Raw genomic sequence first — 18996 nt, 5'->3', positions numbered from 1 at the left:
AATAAAGAAACAAGACGAAGCTTTCTTGACATAAGAAAAATCATTTTAGGCCCTGGTCATATTGTGATCTATGCCTGACCAGCACTTCTTAACCAAAGAATATTCTTGAGGTATTTGTGCAGAATTTAAACCTCTTTGAGCACTCAAAAACTGGACTAATTGAAGCCAGAGAATTGATGACACTAACCCTTGTCTGCCCTCCCTGAATTTTGTTCAACCAGGATCGGGACTCTATCACCTTAAGATGACTTTTTCCCCAATTCTATGCTGAATTCCCCATTGTGTAAGTTCCTTCCTGAATATGCATGCACCCTTAGCCTAAAACGTCCCAGGTTTTGTTGTTTTAGGAAACACTGTTCTGGGAAATATTCGCAATGTTCTCCTTTACTTGTTGCAGATAAAACCCTTCCTTTCTACTCTTTGGCTTCCTTGTGTCTTTTGGCTCAACACCCACCAAGAAGTGAACCCAGCTTCAGGTATCAAGATGACCAGGAAAATTAGCACCTCAAGTGGCCCAAGTCACCACCTTAAGTTCCATCTCCTGCTAAAGACAAAAGATTTTAGGGGTGGAGGCCAGTTATAGGAGGTTAAAGGCAGAAGAAAAATAATTAAATTTCCTTACTACCTTACAGCCTATTGACAAGTCCATTAAACAGGCAGAGGGACATTCCTCTAGTAACTTAGCTGTCTAGATGTTGATACTTTGTTAAGGGCAAAAGGCAATTTTAATCCAACCCCCAGTCCCCTGTAAGTCTACTTTAACATATAAAATTCCTTTAGAAACTTCCTTTATCTGTACTCTCTAAGATACACATTGCCCAAGCATATGGCCCACTGATCTACATCTGAAGGGTCTCATGACTAAGGTTTTATTAGACAGTAATAAATGACCTTTTCCCAATAATTGCTAGCCCCCTCAAGGTCCTGAAAACCTTGCTTCCAAAATTCCTTAGAAGCTTAAGCTGTCCCTAGCCCCCTCCCAACTTAAAATCATACAATAATTTTTCTTCTGCCTTTGTTTCCCACAGCAGTTACCAGGAAAATCACAGTAAATAAGGGTTTGGTTGTTATGCAGATTTAAGTCTATGCCTTCTCCATTCACAGAAGTTTCTAGAGATTTAGTTACCCTCTTCTTCTTGGAACAAAGAGGGAGACATTTATACAAATAGAAGAGAGTGCTTGGAGACAGTTGGACTTACTCTCTTAAAATAATATTTTTTTTCAGATAAGTCTTCAGTGATAGGGTCACACTGAAAGAAATGAAGTAGATATCCGCAAAAATATCTGGAGGAAGTGAGCTTCAGGCAAATGGACTAGTACAAATAACGTTCCGCAAAATTAGTTCCTTCTTCCCAAAGCCGAGGTCCATCTTGTCAGTTCAGATGGAAGAATGAACACGAGGTTATATGAACCCCAGGCATGGGACCACTCAAGGAACACGTAGGCCTAAACTCAAAGGATAAAGATGCTTATCATTCAAAGGAACCTGTAGGACAAGTAGTTAACTAGCATTACCCTAGGGATAGAATCTTCAGGTGCACCTAATGAACTCTAACATAAAGATATATTTTCAGATTCTGAGTCTCTTGAAATGGAAGCGACTTCCAAAGGACCAGATGAAGCAGCACCAGAACAGTTGCTAGGATGACCTCAGGGACCTCCAGTCAATGCATTCACCTACTCAGGAGATCACTGCCACAAATGTTGCCCTCAAAAACCCTCACTTGCAAGGCATCACGGTCTTTGGGACTTTAGAGCATTAGCTCCTTGTTCTCCTAGGTGGCACCACTCCAAGAAATAATAGCCTATCTTTCTCTACTGCAAAGGCTCAGGGTCTGTTTTTATTGGTTTGCTGTGCATTGGTTGGACAAGCTCTCCCTTGGTTTAGTTACATTCCTAATGTTTTACATCACTTTATTTTGGTAAAGATTATGTAAAAATATACTGGAGTTTATATTTTTTTCCTCCAAATTTTTATTCAAATTCCAGTTAGTTAACACACAGTGTAATACTGGTTTTTGGTGTCGAGGTTAGTGATTCATCACCTACATACACCACCCAGTGCTCATCACAGGTGCCCTCCTCATCCCCATCACCTTTTTAGCTCACCCACCACCCACGTCCCCTCCAGGAACCCTCAGTTTGTTCTCTGTAGTTGAGAGTGTTTCTTGGTTTGCCTCTCACACACTGTCTCTCTCTCTTTTTCTTTCTTTTACCCTTATGTTCATTTGTTTTGCTTCCTAAATTCCACATATGAGTGAAATCATATGGTATTTGTCTTTCTCTGACTGCTTATTTTGCTTACCACACTACCCTCTAGCTCCATCCACGTCGTTGTAAATAGTAAGATTTCATTCCTTCTTATGGCTGAGTAATATTCCATTATATATATATATATATATATCTCACATCTTTATCCATTCATTAGTTGATGGACATTTGGGCTCTTTGCATAATTTGGCTATTATTGATAATACTGCTATAAACATCAGGGAGTTTGCACTTTGACTTTGACTCCCTCTGATAGTCTTTGTCTTTTTAGAATGTATTACACTTAATAAATATAAAATCAGTTATATTTTCTCTAGTATTTTCATACACCATAGTACGACTATTTCTAGTTTCCTTTCCTGAAATGCATTTTCCTTTCTTACTTGTTGTCTTTTAGTCATTTTTAGGCAGTTTATCTACCCATTTTGAAAGGGACATATCCAGTGCAGAATCCCGATTTATTCTACACTACTTTCTCCAATTATCAGACAGTATTTACATTTCTTTCTGAATAAGGCTCTAATCTTTGTGTATGAGCACAAGTGTGACTCTAACTTTACCTGATATCAAGAAGTCAATTTCATTCACTATGTTTTATTTTCATTGAGTAATGTATTGTTTCTTCAGGAATTTCTGTAAGATTTCTTAAAATAAAACAAGTTAAGAAGAATAATCTTATGATTTTTTGTTTTGACACTAAAGGTATGTTAAAGGCAGCGAAATAGAATGCACGCTCAAGGAATATACCCAGTTAACAGGAATGCGACAAAGGCACCCCAGGTTTAACAGTCTGAAAATAAAAAAAAGAACACTCAGTATTTTTATATTGAAGCCTGATACATCAAACATATTTTAAATAGAATAATTTTTTCTACCATATTTTTTTTTAAAGAAGAAGATAACTGGCAAATTAAACATACTATGATCACTTCTGGGACAGAGTCCCAGAGATTACGGAGTTGGTTTTCTGGATTGGTCAATGGCAAAAGTTCTGGAGAGTCTGGCAGAAAGAAGCACTGAAGAAAAGACAAAGATATGCGTGGCCCATTGTGAAAAGATGTGTATTACAGGGTCCAGAGGGAAGGTACAAAAAGCAGCTGGAGGAACGAATGATGGGAGGTATACTAGCAACAAATATGAAGAACATATCAAAAAACATAGATGGACATCTAATCATAATTTTGGACAAATAAAATATAGTTCTACTTCTTATCTTGAGCAAGAAAAGTGTGACATGTTTTTGCTCCAAGATGGAGATCAGCAAGAAAACACTAATATAAAAGAGCAATTGGATATATAGTTTTATTAATGGTAAATAAATATTAAATCTTGAAATTATTTATAGCAGCATACACACGCAGTGTAAGTGAAGATAAAAATAACATACAATTAGAACCAGGGCAAATACAAGTCATGTGCAAAAGCCACACAATTATAAAAAATTGAGCGTTGTGTTTAGAATGCATGAATGAAAATCCTTCGTGGAAAGAGTGAAAACAAGGGAAATATAATCGTTTTAATAGTTTGTGATGATGGCAATGAAAAATCTTCAGAACCACCAATCTGAATCAGACACTGTGCTTAGAAGGAAAAAAAAAAATCTCACATAGGCTTAATAAAAGGGAATGAGTAATGAGACAGAGAGTAGTCTTAGTAGGTCCATAAATTAAAGCATAGTATGTTTCTTAAGTTATCACTTATAATAGTTTGTAGAATAAAATGTTGCATTGTAAAATGAAGTTTGCAGGAGTCAGACCCTAGTAATACAGATCAGAGAAGAAAATTAAAAATTGAAAAGCAACGGGGCGCCTGGGTGGCACAGCGGTTAAGCGTCTGCCTTCGGCTCAGGGCGTGATCCCGGCGTTCTGGGATCGAGCCCCACATCAGGCTCCTCCGCTATGAGCCTGCTTCTTCCTCTCCCACTCCCCCTGCTTGTGTTCCCTCTCTCGCTGGCTGTCTCTATCTCTGTCGAATAAATAAATAAAATCTTTAAAAAAAAAATTGAAAAGCAAATGTATATATATGCACATACAGATCCCTTCACATACATTACCATCAGCCACTCCAAAGACTGAAACCTGATTTTCTTAATAAGAGGTTTGTGATGTATGATATATGTGTTTACTCCAATTATTTAAAATCATACATGCCAAGTATGATTCTGCATATACTTATTTCCATATCCTAACAATTGAGGGAAAAAAGTCCTTTGATAGAAAATATATCTGTTAATTACTATGCCAATTTTAGCATGTAAATAAGAAATGTTTTTGAAAGAATTCTAGAAATAGAATTTTCAACTAAGCTAATAATTTTTGAATGCCAATATGCAATGACTACCCAGATTCTACCCAAGAACGATGGAAATGGGAGAAAGGCAGAATGTTGTACCTGGATGTATTGATTGCTGTTCTTCCACCAGCAAATAGACAGTGAAGAAAATATTTACTTCCATATTTTGTACATGATACATTTCCTAAATGTGGAGAGCACAATTATGAATAAGCAAACTCTTCTCTGAAAGAGCTTACGTTCTTGTTGGACAGAACGAAGTATTACAGACCACACATATTTTCTTATATGTGCTTCATCAAATTTGTCTACAGGTCCTTTCAACATACATTTTAAACATGATTGCCAGCTCCTTGGATTACTGCTCAGTGATTTATTCACAATAAAGACAGTACCGAAGGACACATCTTTCCAGTGGTCATTTTGTAACAAAGCTTGGGGGGGTCCATTAAAGAGGGTCTCTTTTCAAGGAAAAACAAAATAAATACCCAGTTTCTCCTTCTAATACCATAGACTTCACCAAGCATTTCTGCCTGATTTGGAAAAGCAAGAATCTCTGTAACATACTTCCAAATGCTTTGGGAATTGTGCCATAGTTGGTGCTTTATCTACACACACACACACACACACACACACAGAGAGAAAGAAATGCTTATCAAATGTTTGAAATTTGGGAAGCATTTTACGGTTTTTTTTAGAAATTAAACTCTGCTGCGTTTGATAGAGACCATACTCCATAAACACCACTTTCCTTTGTCCTCAAAGCTCACGTTTCACAGATAAATGACCAAAATTTTAACTCTGTGGCAAAACTAATCCACATGGTCAAGAGATTTTCTATATTAACCAGTGTGTGTTGCCATGGTGTTTGGTATATATAATCTACATGCCGACATGAACTCCTAATATGCTAGTTCAGTATTCTATATAAATAAATTAAATAATAATTCACCACCCAAATATCAAGGCTCTAAGTTATCATTTAGTTAACGGTAAGCCTTTTGAGTTTACTCTATGATTTTCCTGATTGCAGTCCAATGCCTGAAGCCATCCAAGTGTGTTTTTATGGTAACACACACAGATTTGTCATGACAGAGGTTTTCTACGTATGACTCTTAGGAGAGCATTTTTCACATCTTTGTTCCTCAGACTATAGATCAGAGGATTCAGCATTGGGATGACAATGGTATAGAAGACAGAGGCCACTTGTGCCTGGGTCAGGGATGACGTGTTATCAGGCTGCAAATACGTGAAGATCAGGGACCCGTAGAAGATAGTTACGCCCATGAGATGGGACGCACAGGTGGAAAAGGCCTTCTGCCGGCCTGCGGCCGACTGGATCCTCAGGATGGCTGAGATGATGGCCGTGTAGGTGACCGTGATGAGGAGCAGGGAACTGAGAAGTGTGATCCCAGCTAACACAAAGATCACCATTTCTGTGCGGAAGGCATCTGCACAGGACAGGGCCAAAAGAGCTGTGGTATCACAGAAGAAATGACGGATGCTGGAATCACAGAATGCCAAGCTGCTTATCACACAGACTGAGACCAGAGAATTTGTGAAGCCTATTGCATATGGCAGGACTCCCAGCCAGTTGCACACTTTCTGGGACATAATCACTGGGTACAATAAGGGATTGCGGATCACTACGTAGCGGTCATAGGCCATCGATCCCAGAAGAAAGCACTCACTGCACACCAAACCCACAAAAAAGTACATTTGAACAAAGCAGGCGACAAAAGAGATGGTTTTCTGTTGGGATTGGAAATTTACTAGTGCCTTGGGTGTTACAGTGGACGAATAAAATATGTCAATGAACGCTAAGTTGCTGAGAAAAAAGTACATTGGTGTGTGAAGCTGAGAGCTGATTCTGATTAACACGATGAGGCCAAGGTTTCCCAAAACAGTGAACAGATAAATAAGGAGAAACATTAAGAAAAGACCGACTCGTAGTTCAGGGTGATTTGCAAATCCAGAGAGGATGAAGAGGGTCACCTCAGTGAGATTGTTCCCAGCCATTTGTATCAAGGCAGGCCTTTGACTTACCTGCTGAATGACAGTAGCAAAAATTAGAGAATGATGCAAACTTCAAGACTGAATCATCGGAGTGGACTTAGAATCCAGTAATGAGAGAGTAAAAGATGGCAAGCACACACGTGGTGACCTCAAGTTAATGGAGAATTTATACATGATGTTCCATTTTTTTTTAATAGAACTGGCAGACATGAACAAAAAATTCCAAGTTGACAATTGCGTGGGATTGGTGGCTCTCTAAGAGACAGCTATCTGGAAGGATTTGGGAAGAGATTCCTCCTGAGATACACAATCTCCTACCTCAGTCCGTCATTGGGCCCTGAATTATACACCTAGCAGTTAATCTACTGGAGTTAATTATATGATACTTTTAGAAAATATAAAGTTTATTTAGGAGAGGAAGTTCTATGATTTGTGAATTTATTGATACTTTGTGTGGCAGTCTTAATTTGTCAGCACCTAACAGACACTTTACGGGGTCATTTTAGCAGCGTAACAAGATCTCAGATGGGCACATCTGATCATTTCTTGGACTCAATAAAGGTTTGTTAAATGTTGTAAGGGGGAAAACAAAACAAAACAAAAACAAACAAAAAAAAAATATATATATATAATATCCTGCTTACTTTATATGTTAATGCTTAAATTCTTTATACTTTTTTTTTCTGTCACATACCCTTTCTATTGGCTAGCTAAGGCCAAACATGAGTTCGTGTGTAATATAGTCAAATTGTTTTGTGTACGCATTCAGCAAACATGTTTGCTCCCAACATAAAGCATGTGGTTATCAGTGACATCGAGCAATAGTCCATTCATCACCAAAAACAGTAGTTGCAAGTCAAGAATAAAAAGACTACAAATAGTAAAATAAATGTGGTTTGCTATGTTAAAATGCAAGGTGCTCTTACAAGAAAATCAGAGAACTTATTTGCCTAATTCAGTCAACGTAAATATGATGGTTAATGCCAAGTGTGGTTCAGATGTTTGACACGCCACGCGAGTGACCCAGAGGGACTTGATGTTCATGCAAGGAGACTTAATCATTTAGTGTTTCCCACCTTCGCAAGGGCCTCTATTCTTTACCAATTCGTTTAACAAGCATTTAATCAATAAAGGCATTTGTCTTGCCTGTTATTAGAAGCACTTTTCTTAAGGCTTACTGGAAGATGCAGGCATGTAAAAAGGAAAAGATTTTCAGTGTGAGAAACACACACTTGCACACGCACACACACACACACACACACACACACACACACACACACACACACAATGATAAGATTAAACTTACCTGGGAATTAGTTATCCAAAGGACACCTCTGTGAGCCGTCTTCCAATTATTCTTAGGTTTATCAGAGGACAGGAGAAAACATGCAATACTCACCAAATTCACCATTAATTTTCGACATACCTTTGCCTCATACACAGTTCTGGATCTCATGAATTGTTAATACGATGGCTTTGATCTGTTGCTGTGGTTTAGCCCAGAGCTATATTTCCTATATAATAGACCTCTATTAATATTATGGAGTTGAGGGGAAAAAAGCTGGTGTTGGGGACAGTTCTAGGTAATGGGTCTATTACCTTCCATTGATAAAGTAGAAAAAAACAGCCAAATGAACTAAGATAACTGTTTATTTTTATGTGCTTTCTTGAGAATTAAAATCTAATGTTTTAGCAGAAACCTAGATTCATATTCAGGATTAGTTTTGTTCTTCATATATTTCTAAAGCAGTGTCAGAACAAAGGATTATCTTCAGAAATCTAGTTGTGTTAACAGTCTTCTCATAGTAGCATCTGTTCCTCAAACTCTCAAGCTTGTATCATAAAGAAATTGGCCAATTAGCATCTCTTGAGATTTGCATTTTAATTGTACCCCAAGGTCTATTCTTAATTTGCCTGAGATACATCTCCAGTGGAAATTTTCAGAAATACATATTCCTTCCTTTTGTGTATTTCAGTTTAAATGGCTATAGGCATACTGAAAAATGTAACTGATATAGCTTTCAAAATCAGGTTTTTAAAATATTATTAACATATATGTAATATATACATGATACATGTTTATATAATATAAATGATATATTTAAATATATTAAAATATTTTTATAATAATATATTCAATGGTATTATAATATGATGTGATATAATATATAATCATATACATAATAGCATATATGATGTGATATTATATATAGTGCAATATATATAATGTAGTTATAATGTATATATCATGCATATGTATATATATGAAGCTTTTCTAAAACACTAAACATTATAAAAATATGTGAGATACACAATGTTAGAGAGTATCAGATTACTGTTGCCTCTGCCTGGGCTTCCTAGACAACCCTCCCAGCAAGGGGAAGTAGACTATTTACTGATTACTATTTACTGATTACTATTTACTGATTACTGTAGACTATTTCCTATTTACTGATTAAATGATATTATTATATATTGAAATTATGCTACCACGATGTCAACAAACCATCTACATATTTATGTTTAATGCAGGCACTTAGTGATTTTTAGCTGACTGTGATCAATGACACATACACAAAATCACTGACTGAGAACAAGCATGCCATCGAGGAAAATATAAGAGAAACCTGAAATGAAAAAAAAAAAAAATCAAACTCTACTCTCAGTTTCATGATCAGCTGATAGGAATTCAATTCACATCGTTATCCCATTTGTTGTTTGTTTATTTTTTTAAAGCAACTTCCTGGGTCACACTCCTAAAAAAGAATTCTGGGTTAGTAGGATCAGACCCCCAAAAGTAAATTTTTCAAAATGCCTCAGGTCCACGGATGATTGACAAACATCAGGTTTGAAGGACTTCACAGACTTGTCTAATTAAATTGTTTTCCTCCTGTAATTCTTACAGTCTCTCATTTTACTTATCTTTAAAAGGGGTTTGGTATTATGGTGATGAAACAAGACAGAGTCTTCATTGGGAGAGGGAAAAATGCATTTCTAATCCTACTTGTCACATTAGAGACTCTTAAGAAGGAATAAAATCTATTATGTATGCACCATAGCACTTACAGATAATCAAGTACGTTTTTGGTTTTGCTCTTCTATGTATCTTGGAAAAAAACAACAACTTTGAAAGACTTGGATGTATACCTGAAAACTTAATTTTCCATCCACTCATCATTAAGCAGCTATTTAATGACAGATACAGACAGGACTCACTTTATTGTCACTTTATTGGTCTTCACAGATATTGCAGTTTGTTTTTTTGTTTTGTTTCATTTTTAACAAATCGAAGATTTGTGGCAACTTTGTGTCAGCAAGATTTAGGGGTCATTTTCCATTACCATTGGCTCTCTTCATGTCTCTTTGTCACATTTTGATAATTCTTGCAGTATTTCATACGTTTTCATTATTATGTTTGAATTGCTGCAATCTCATGATAAAACTTTAATGAATGAGGAATTGCTTCTTATGAATGAGCAAAGGGCATGGTTTATTGCATTGGAATCTACTGCTGGTGAAAAAGCCATGAAGACTATGGAAATGATGTAGGACTTAGAATATTACGTACACTCAGTTGGGTTTGGGAGTTGACTCCTATTTTAACAAATTTCTACTGCGGGTAAAATGCTATCAGAAAGAATCACATGGTACACAGAAATCATTTGTAAAAGGAGGAATCTATTAATGCAGCAAACTTCCTTGTCATCTTATTTTAAGAAATTGCCTCAGTGACCCGAACTTTTAGCAACCACCACCCTGATCAGTTAGCTGCTAACAACACTAAGGAAAAACTTCCACCAACAAAAAAAAAAAAAAAAAAGACTCACTGTAAGCTCAGATGATGGTTAGCATTTTTATCAATAAAGCAGTTTTAAATTAAAGTGTGCACATTGCTTTTTTTAGACCAATGCTATTACACACTTACTAGGACACAGCATAATGCAGACGTATTTTTTAGGTACTGGGAAATCAAAAAACTCACTTGACTGACTTTATTGCCTAGAACTGAACATGCAACATCTTTGAGGTGTGTGTACATTATGCTTTGTGCCAGACTGCGAAGAGGAGAATGATATTGTCTCTGCTTTCACATTACTTAGAGTTCATTGGTTCTTTCAAGGTTCAAAATTTGGCTCGGTTCTTTGATAGTCTGATATTTGGTGAGCCTATAGGCTATGGTGGACCACGGTATAGGATCAGTGGACATTTAATAAACGCCAGTTCAGTTGAATTCATATTTGCTTATTAGCCCGTTTTGAGTTCTAGGTGTTAATCAGTTATATTTAGCATTTTATTTAGATACTTTTAGGTTTATGGAGTTTTGAGTTGTACTATAAAGCTGGGTAAACTTTATAAATGTTAACATCTTACTTAATCATAATACAATTATTGCCACTAAAAAAAATTTACAGTGAACCAATAATATTAACTAACCTACATATTTTTTCAATTTCACCAGTTTTACCATAAAGGCCTTTTTCTATTCCAGGATCCAATCCAGAACAACATGCCGGCATTAATGCCATCTCTCTCTAGTCTCCTGTGTTCTGCGACTTTCCCATTGTCTTTCCTTTTCTTCCATGACTGACACTTGTCAAGATTACTCATGGAGCATTTTGCAGAGGATTACCTGATATTTTTCTTGTGCTTAAACTGAGGCAATTCATTACAGGGAAAAGTGCCAGAGAGGTGGTATGTTTGCCCTTTCATCGTCTCTGGGGATGCATGATGTCAAGGAGTGATATTACTAGTGATTTAAACTTGATCACTTATTTAATGTGGTGTCTGCGGGACTTTTTCACTACAAAGCTAGGACTTTTCTTTATAATTTATATATACTTGGGGAAGGTAATTTAGACTATGTAAATATTCCATTTTTTCCTTTGGGCACCCATCAAAATGTTTCCTTTACCAAGTATTACTATGTTGTTTTTGTAGCAAATTTCCATTTCCCCATTCTTTCAACTTAACTTATTTATTTATTTATTTATTTATTTATTTATTTATTTATTTATTTTGATGAAAAGATTTAGATTTAGATCCAGCCTACTAGACTCAGTTTAGATGATTTCAATTTTGTTGGCAACATTCAAAGTATTATCTTCAAAGAGCCACTGGAACATATGCCTTCTTCTCTCCATCGGGCCTGAGCAGGGTGTTGACTTTGGCCACATCGATGTCATAGAGCTTCTTAACAGCCTCTTTGATCTGGTGCTTGCTGCTCTTGACATCCACAATGAACACAAGTGTGCTGCTGTGTTCTATTTTCTTCATGACTAACTCGGTAGTCAGGGGAACTTGATGATGGCATAGTGGCCACACTTGTTTCTCTTGGGGGAGGTCTTTGGAGAATATTTGGGGGGCCTTCAGAGAGCAGTGTCTTGGGCCATGGGAAGGTAGGTGATGGCGGATCTTCTTTTGTGGCTGTGGATGCCTTTTAGCACCATTTTCTTGGCCTTCAAAGCCTTTGCTTTGGCTTCAGCTTCGGGAGGAGTAAGGGTCTTCCTTCTTCACCTTTCATGCCACCTTCATGAAAGGGCCTTTCAACATATTTTAATTGAAGTTATTCTGTAAGGAAGAGTTGTTCTTTCTTCTCTGGGTATTTATTTAGTTCCTAGTTATATGAATATATACTCATTGTAATTACTTTTTCTTTGGGTCATCCAACACTACCATCATTTATTTTGTTGCTCACATTGCTCCAGGTCTGCTATGGAACCATCATGGAATTAGCTCCTGTACACTTGCTCTTTGGTCATACTTTTGACTTTTTTTTTTTTTTTCTCACCTCTTACATTCTGGCAGTGCAATAAGCTCCAGGCTCATCTTATATTTTCCTGGACTCAGCTCCAGAAACAACTACTTCTCCAAGGAATCTTGCCATCTTTTATGGGAGGATGGTATTTGGAAACCAGAATCTGGACATATTCTATTTTTATGTGTGCACCCATATTTTTCATGTAAGAATATGTCACACATATTTTTGATGCTTTTGAATTTCTAAGTCTCTGTAATTATAACTTTTCGGATGAAGACTGTGCTATAGTTGAAAATGTTTAGATTTAGGAACCATAATTCTGAGTTTATGTCTTGACATATCATTTACTACTTTATGACCATGTGAACATGTCTTAATCTCTTTAATCCTCAGCATCCATGTCTACAAAATGACAATAGTGATACCTGCCTCATGTGTTTGTCAAGATGGATTTCTTTTTTTTCTTTTTCTTTTTTTTTTTTTTAAGATTTTATTTATTTATTCGACAGAGATAGAGACAGCCAGCGAGAGAGGGAACACAAGCAGGAGGAGTGGGAGAGGAAGAAGCAGGCTCATAGCAGAGGAGCCCGATGTGGGGCTCGATCCCATAACGCCAGGAACACGCCCTGAGCCGAAGGCAGACGCTTAACCGCTGTGCCACCCAGGCGCCCCTGTCAAGATGGATTTAAATACTATATTCAAACTGTCTTGTATACTATTGAGGATATGCTAGATGTTCAATCAATGTTTATTTCATTCCTTTATTATAAATGAGGTTGTGATTATCTATTATATCTATACACCCACGTTTATTAAACTGTGTTCTCCTCATTGGACTTTACATTCATCATGATTTCTCTCTTTTTAAAAGTAATTCAGAATAACTATTATCTTTTTTCCTTTAGTTAAATAACCAGAGTTTATTTTGGGACTAAACTTACAACTTTTTGTTACATATTAGTGGGAGGCATTCTAGAGTGGTCTGACAAATTTTAGTTTCAAGGACGATTGTCCCTAATCATCAATGTCATCATAAAACCTTGCCTCCATTGAGCATTTATATCTTTTCAAGCTCCATATATAATAGAGCTCAGTAAATGCAAGGTTATTTTATTAGGGATTTATTTCATTACTAGGCATCAAGAATACTTCCTTCTACTTTTGTTTGCTATCTATATGACCATCCCTTTAATATTATTGAAAACCTCACTCCTATACGTGACTGGTTTTTTTAAACTGTACTAGATAGAAAAGCTCTTAATTTAGAATTTATTTTTATGAATTCCTCAAAATCAAATATGCCATTACATTATACGTTAAAATACAACAAAAACCCAAAACAAACAAAAACCAAAAACACTCTTTGAAATACTTTACTTATTGATGTATTAAACAAGTAAATATTGTATACCTGCTATTGTGATAATCACTATCCCAGTAATGCTGAAACTATGAAGCTGAATAGGATGCAGTCTTTTCCTTACAGGACTAAACAGCTCAGAAGAGGAATGAAGAGTAAAAACTAAAGTTCACAATCCATTTTTACAATACAGTGTGCAATGATAGAACAATGGAGGAAATCAACTAATTTTCTCAAGGAAAGCTTTCTCTAAAGAAAGTCTTTAGAAAGATGGGCGTTCTTGCTCTTGGACCTTGAGAATGATTAAAGATCAGTATAAATTATTAAAACGAGAGAATACATGTGGCATTAAGGAAAGAATTATGACCAAAACCTTTTTCTGAGATAAGAATAGAGACACAGTGAAGGTAGGGAAGCAATGGAAGAAGTCAGAAGACTATTTCAATAGTTAGGGTTGAGAACATAAGGCCTGAACTGAGACAGCAGCACTGATGATTAGTGAAGAAAAGGAAACTGATTTTAAGGGTATTTGGGAACTGGAGTCAGTGATACTTAGTACAATAAATATTTGAATAAAGTAAGTTAGATGAATCTGGCTGACTTGCTAGGTATTTGACTAGTGTGATTGAATGTACGAAAATACTTTTGTCCAGAAAAAAATAGTATAAGAATAGAAATGAGGTGCAGGGACAGTGGTGAGATTACTTTTAAATGCTGGGTTTTAGAAATTTGAAGGACATTCAGAAAAAGAACTATTTTTCTTCAGTGAGATATAAAATGCTCACGTCTAAAAAAAGTATGAATGTGTCTCTCAGACTTTCTTAGTTATCTTAACTAGCTTGCAAAACAAATTGCTCTGTAATATCATGTACAGTTATAAGGGAACGGGACTGAAATTCAGACTGCCACTAATTACCCAACGAGCAATGAGCCCAAATGCATATATAACATATAGTTGCATTTCCTTCTCTTCAGTACTTGGCTTTCTCACTAGAAGAACAGATGATAACGTTCCATTCAATTATAAATTTCTATGATTCTGAAAAAAGAACATGGTGCCAAAAAAGTAGCCATCCATGTTCAGGTCTTTAAAATTCATAAGTAATAAACTTTTTAGTATCCACCAGCACAATACCTATGGAACTTATAAGACAGTACACATAACATCTGTCTGATACTCTAAACTACTCCCTACAAATTCTCACCAAATTGTTGTCCATCTTTGGCTTGAATCTTTCAAGGGATTTTTATTCTCCATGCATCTCCCTTGATCTCAGGATATCATATATTGTAAAGCCTCATTACACTGAGTTGAAATGTATTTCCACATAGCTTCTAAGAAGTCAAGGTAGCATTAAAGACACATTTCTTTGATTTTCAAATGCATATAATTCAAACCTTTTAAAATTTTTATATTGTATTCCTTTATTTATTTATTTATTTATTTATTTATTAAAAAATATTTTATTTACTTATTTGACAGAGAGAAAGACAGCCAGGGAGAGAGGGAACACAAGCAGGGGGAGTGGGAGAGGAAGAAGCAGGCTCCCAGCAGAGGAGCCCTATGTGGGGCTCAATCCCAGAACGCCAGGATCACGTCCTGAGCCGAAAGCAGACAATTAAGGTCTGCGCCACCCAGGTGCCCCTATATTGTATTCCTTTAAACTCTGTAAAACAAATCTAATCCCTTTTTTTATGACATTTCTTCAATAATGAGGCAATTATAATGTGTGCCTTGACCTTTTCAGTTCCATATCCATCGACATGATATGTTTTTATCAGCATTGTTCCTTTCCCCTGCAAAAGCACTTTAATAAATCAGAACATTGAAATATGTAGTATTCACACCTACATATATTAATTCAGGATTGCCTGACCACTGTTAATTGAAGTAGAATCAAACACCTTAATACCTTAATTTTATCATACAAACTATGTATCTATTTATCCTCAGTGTATCTGAGGATAGATAGATCCTCAGATCTATCTAGACAGGGAGGTTAATATATAGATACATTGAGATGTCTATAGATATAGATATATACTATCATTAACATTGCACTGCTACCAGAGGTTTTAAATAGCAACAAAATCAAACATATATGTTCAGGTTGGCTATGGATCTAAAGAAAGAGACTTACATTCACTCACATGCCATAAAATTATATTAAATTACTGCTTTAATTTTAAAAAAACATAACCAGAAACAAGATCATCACAAAGTACAGCAGTAGATAAAGCAAACCTCAGCGAGAACTTTGCTTGGTTAAGATCCTTTACTGACTGTTGGAGAAACTATCTTTGTATAAAGCTAATATCTCACTAGATCAGAGAAGTTAATTTTTGTGGCTCTTTTATATATCAGCCTTAAACTATTGGGAAAATTCACTCTAACGATTTATAACTTTTGTAAGGAATATTTAAATACATCTGGGTTCTTTGTGGTTTTAATGGTGTTCCTAAACAATACTACTATCTATAATTTTATAATATTTCAGAATGCCAATTTTCCACCAATTTCACCCCTTCCATATGATTTAATATTCTCCCATTTTCTTGATTTGGTCCAATGATCATGTTCTCAAGTCTTTATTATTATTATTATTATTATTATTATTATTATTATAAAGAACAGAGGAAATTTATCTCCTCAAATTGCTTCTCAATCAATTGATAATTTGGGGAAAGAAGAGCACAATTGCTCATTCTACCTTCATTAATTTTCACATTATGAGTTTTGACTTCCCTCATTTATGAAATTTTATTGTGCAGTACATTTTTTATTTCTATGAGGTTATAATAACTAAGCTTTTAAATAAGCATAATTGTATTGATGAAGGAATTAGGTTTTATACAAATCTTTTGGAAAGTAATTTATTTTTTTTTAAGATTTTATTTATTTATTCGACAGAGATAGAGACAGCCAGCAAGAGAGGGAACACAAGCAGGGGGAGTGGGAGAGGAAGAAGCAGGCTCATAGCGGAGGAGCCTGATGTGGGGCTCGATCCCAGAACGCCGGGATCACGCCCTGAGCCGAAGGCAGACGCTTAACCACTGTGCTACCCAGGCGCCCCTGGAAAGTAATTTTAAAAAGCATCAAAATACATTTTTCTGTGTATTTTACCAAAGAATTCCATTATCAGAAATCTATTGAGATAAAAACAATTAGAAAAAAAGATTTATATGCAGGCTTTATCATTATGATAGAAATTTCTTCGTAAAGCAAGAACTCTAAGTATATAACACTGGGAGATGGATACTTTAGTAGGCCCAATGTAGCATTAAATTATAGTCTGTGATTATGAGATATCCAGAAAACTGCTTGCCATTGCCTAAAATCTCCCTTACTATAGGTGATAGTTTTGCTTTTGGAAGTTTGATTATAACAATAACAGTGATGACTGAAAAGCTGTTATATTAAAATATTCGACAATGGAATTATTCTGGAAGAAAATATGAACTGTCTGAAACAGGAAATTAAAATTTGCTTTAACACATCATATTACATATTTACCTAAATTTAATTGTCAAGCAATAAGAAAAAAATTCCAGAGACTTACAGATTTTAACAGGAAAGATTTATTGCTGTGAGTAAATATCATTCCATTTGATAAACATTCTTTTCACAAACTCAAAACCATTGTTCATTACATATTGTGAATGTGCCGTTAGCCAAAGGCTATGCTTGCTTTCTTAACAGCTGTGGTAACAATGATACTGGACAGAGTTTTTGATGCATGGCTGAGTGAGTAGAACAATAAACACTATATAGAATGGTGAACATAAGCAACATGGGGTTTTAACAGTCATTTTGTTGAGAAAACTATCAGCATTTTCAAGTGGTTGTTTTATAGAAGTTTTCTAAAGGCTGATTTTAAGGGAATTCCACTGTAATCTGATATGACAGAATACCTTTGCATTGCTATTTTGGTATTTCTTTTAAACAACTGACACTGGGGGTACCTGGCTGGCTCAGTTGGTGGAGCATGCGCTCTTGATCTCAGGGTAATGAGTTCGAGCTCTATGTTGGCATGGAGTCTACTTAAAAAAAAAACAGTATTAATCAGCTGGCAGAAATGGAATTGCCCTAAAAAGGAGCCTGTGGAGGGGCACCTGGGTGGCTCAGTCAGTTATGTGTCTGACTCCTGACTTCAGCTTGGGTCATGATCTCAGAGTCTTGAGATCAAGCCCCGTGTCTCCCTTCATGGTCAGCGTGGAGCCTGCTTAAGGTTCTCTCTCTCCCTCTCCCTCTGCCTCCTCTCCCGCACTCGCACATTCTCTCTCTAAAAAGAAGAAAAGGAAATTGAGGAAATATTTTTTAAGTTAAATATTCAGATTGTGACAGTTCTAGGTAAAGATGGCATACAAAATACAGGGATTTCTATTTGTTTCTTAAAATGGGAGGAGGCCTGTGTGCAAGTATATGTATGGATGTATGTGTGCGGGAATTCTATCTCTCAGATGTTGATCTTGTCTGGTCCTGGGTGAGCTTTTAACTCCATTGATCCTTTGTTTTCCCATCTGTAAAATAGGTCAGCTCCTTTAGAGTTGTAAAGGAGAAGGAAGATTGAGTGCGCTCTCTGTAACCGATTTTCACTGAGTTAGTAGAGATTCAAAATAATAAGTTGCATTCGTAAGGGATCAAAATTATATAGTGGCATAAAATTATTTTCAACTGGAGACACTTGGGATTCAGTCGATGCATAAAGAGGCTTTTTCAGAGCTTTCGTCATCTGACTAAAGGCAGGAACCTCTAAGAGTGAGGCTGTTAAAATTGCTCTCTCCCTGGGGTGTTGTCTCCCAAGAAAGAAGACAGAGAAGACCACTTGCCCCTGTATAAACAAGCAATATCACAAAATTTCCTATCTCTCCTTTGTTCCTTCAAAAATCCATTTGTTCTTCCCACAGAAGCCTTTCGCATACCAAATTAAGTGTATGAACCCCATCTCTAATTATTGAGTAAGCTACTTTTTGTGTGTATCTTACATACATATGAACAAACTTTGCCTGTTCGCCTGTTAATCTGTCTTTTGTCAGTGTAGTTCACAGGTCCTCAAACAGTAAACTTAAGAGGACAGAAGAAATATGTTCCCTCTCAGACAGAATGTATTGAATGTGTATCTGCATATACATATATACGTATACATATATATATCTGTGTGTTTCCAAAAGCCAATAATGAATACATACTTTGAAAATACCATTTTTTTCCTCCAGCGAATCTCACAGGTGTTTAACAATGCTCCTGCCTGTGGAATCAATAAACATTCCTTAAAGGTTTCTTCTCTAAAATTCATGG

General features: G+C 36.0%; 1 protein-coding gene across 1 annotated transcript; it reads right to left on the bottom strand.

Moving 5' to 3' along the window:
• Positions 1-5649: 5649 nt before the first annotated feature.
• LOC103666214 (olfactory receptor 8I2) lies at positions 5650-6582 on the bottom strand. The gene has a single exon (XM_008694231.1). The coding sequence runs from the start codon at positions 6580-6582 to the stop codon at positions 5650-5652; it is 933 nt and encodes a 310-aa protein (XP_008692453.1).
• Between the last annotated feature and the right edge of the window lie 12414 nt (positions 6583-18996).

This window comes from Ursus maritimus, unplaced genomic scaffold (assembly GCF_017311325.1).
Source record: "Ursus maritimus isolate PB19 unplaced genomic scaffold, ASM1731132v1 scaffold_23, whole genome shotgun sequence".
NCBI classification, from domain to species: Eukaryota; Metazoa; Chordata; class Mammalia; order Carnivora; family Ursidae; genus Ursus; species Ursus maritimus.
The sequence above is the reverse complement of the archived record's forward strand: the minus strand, read 5'-3'. Positions and strand labels throughout refer to the sequence as shown.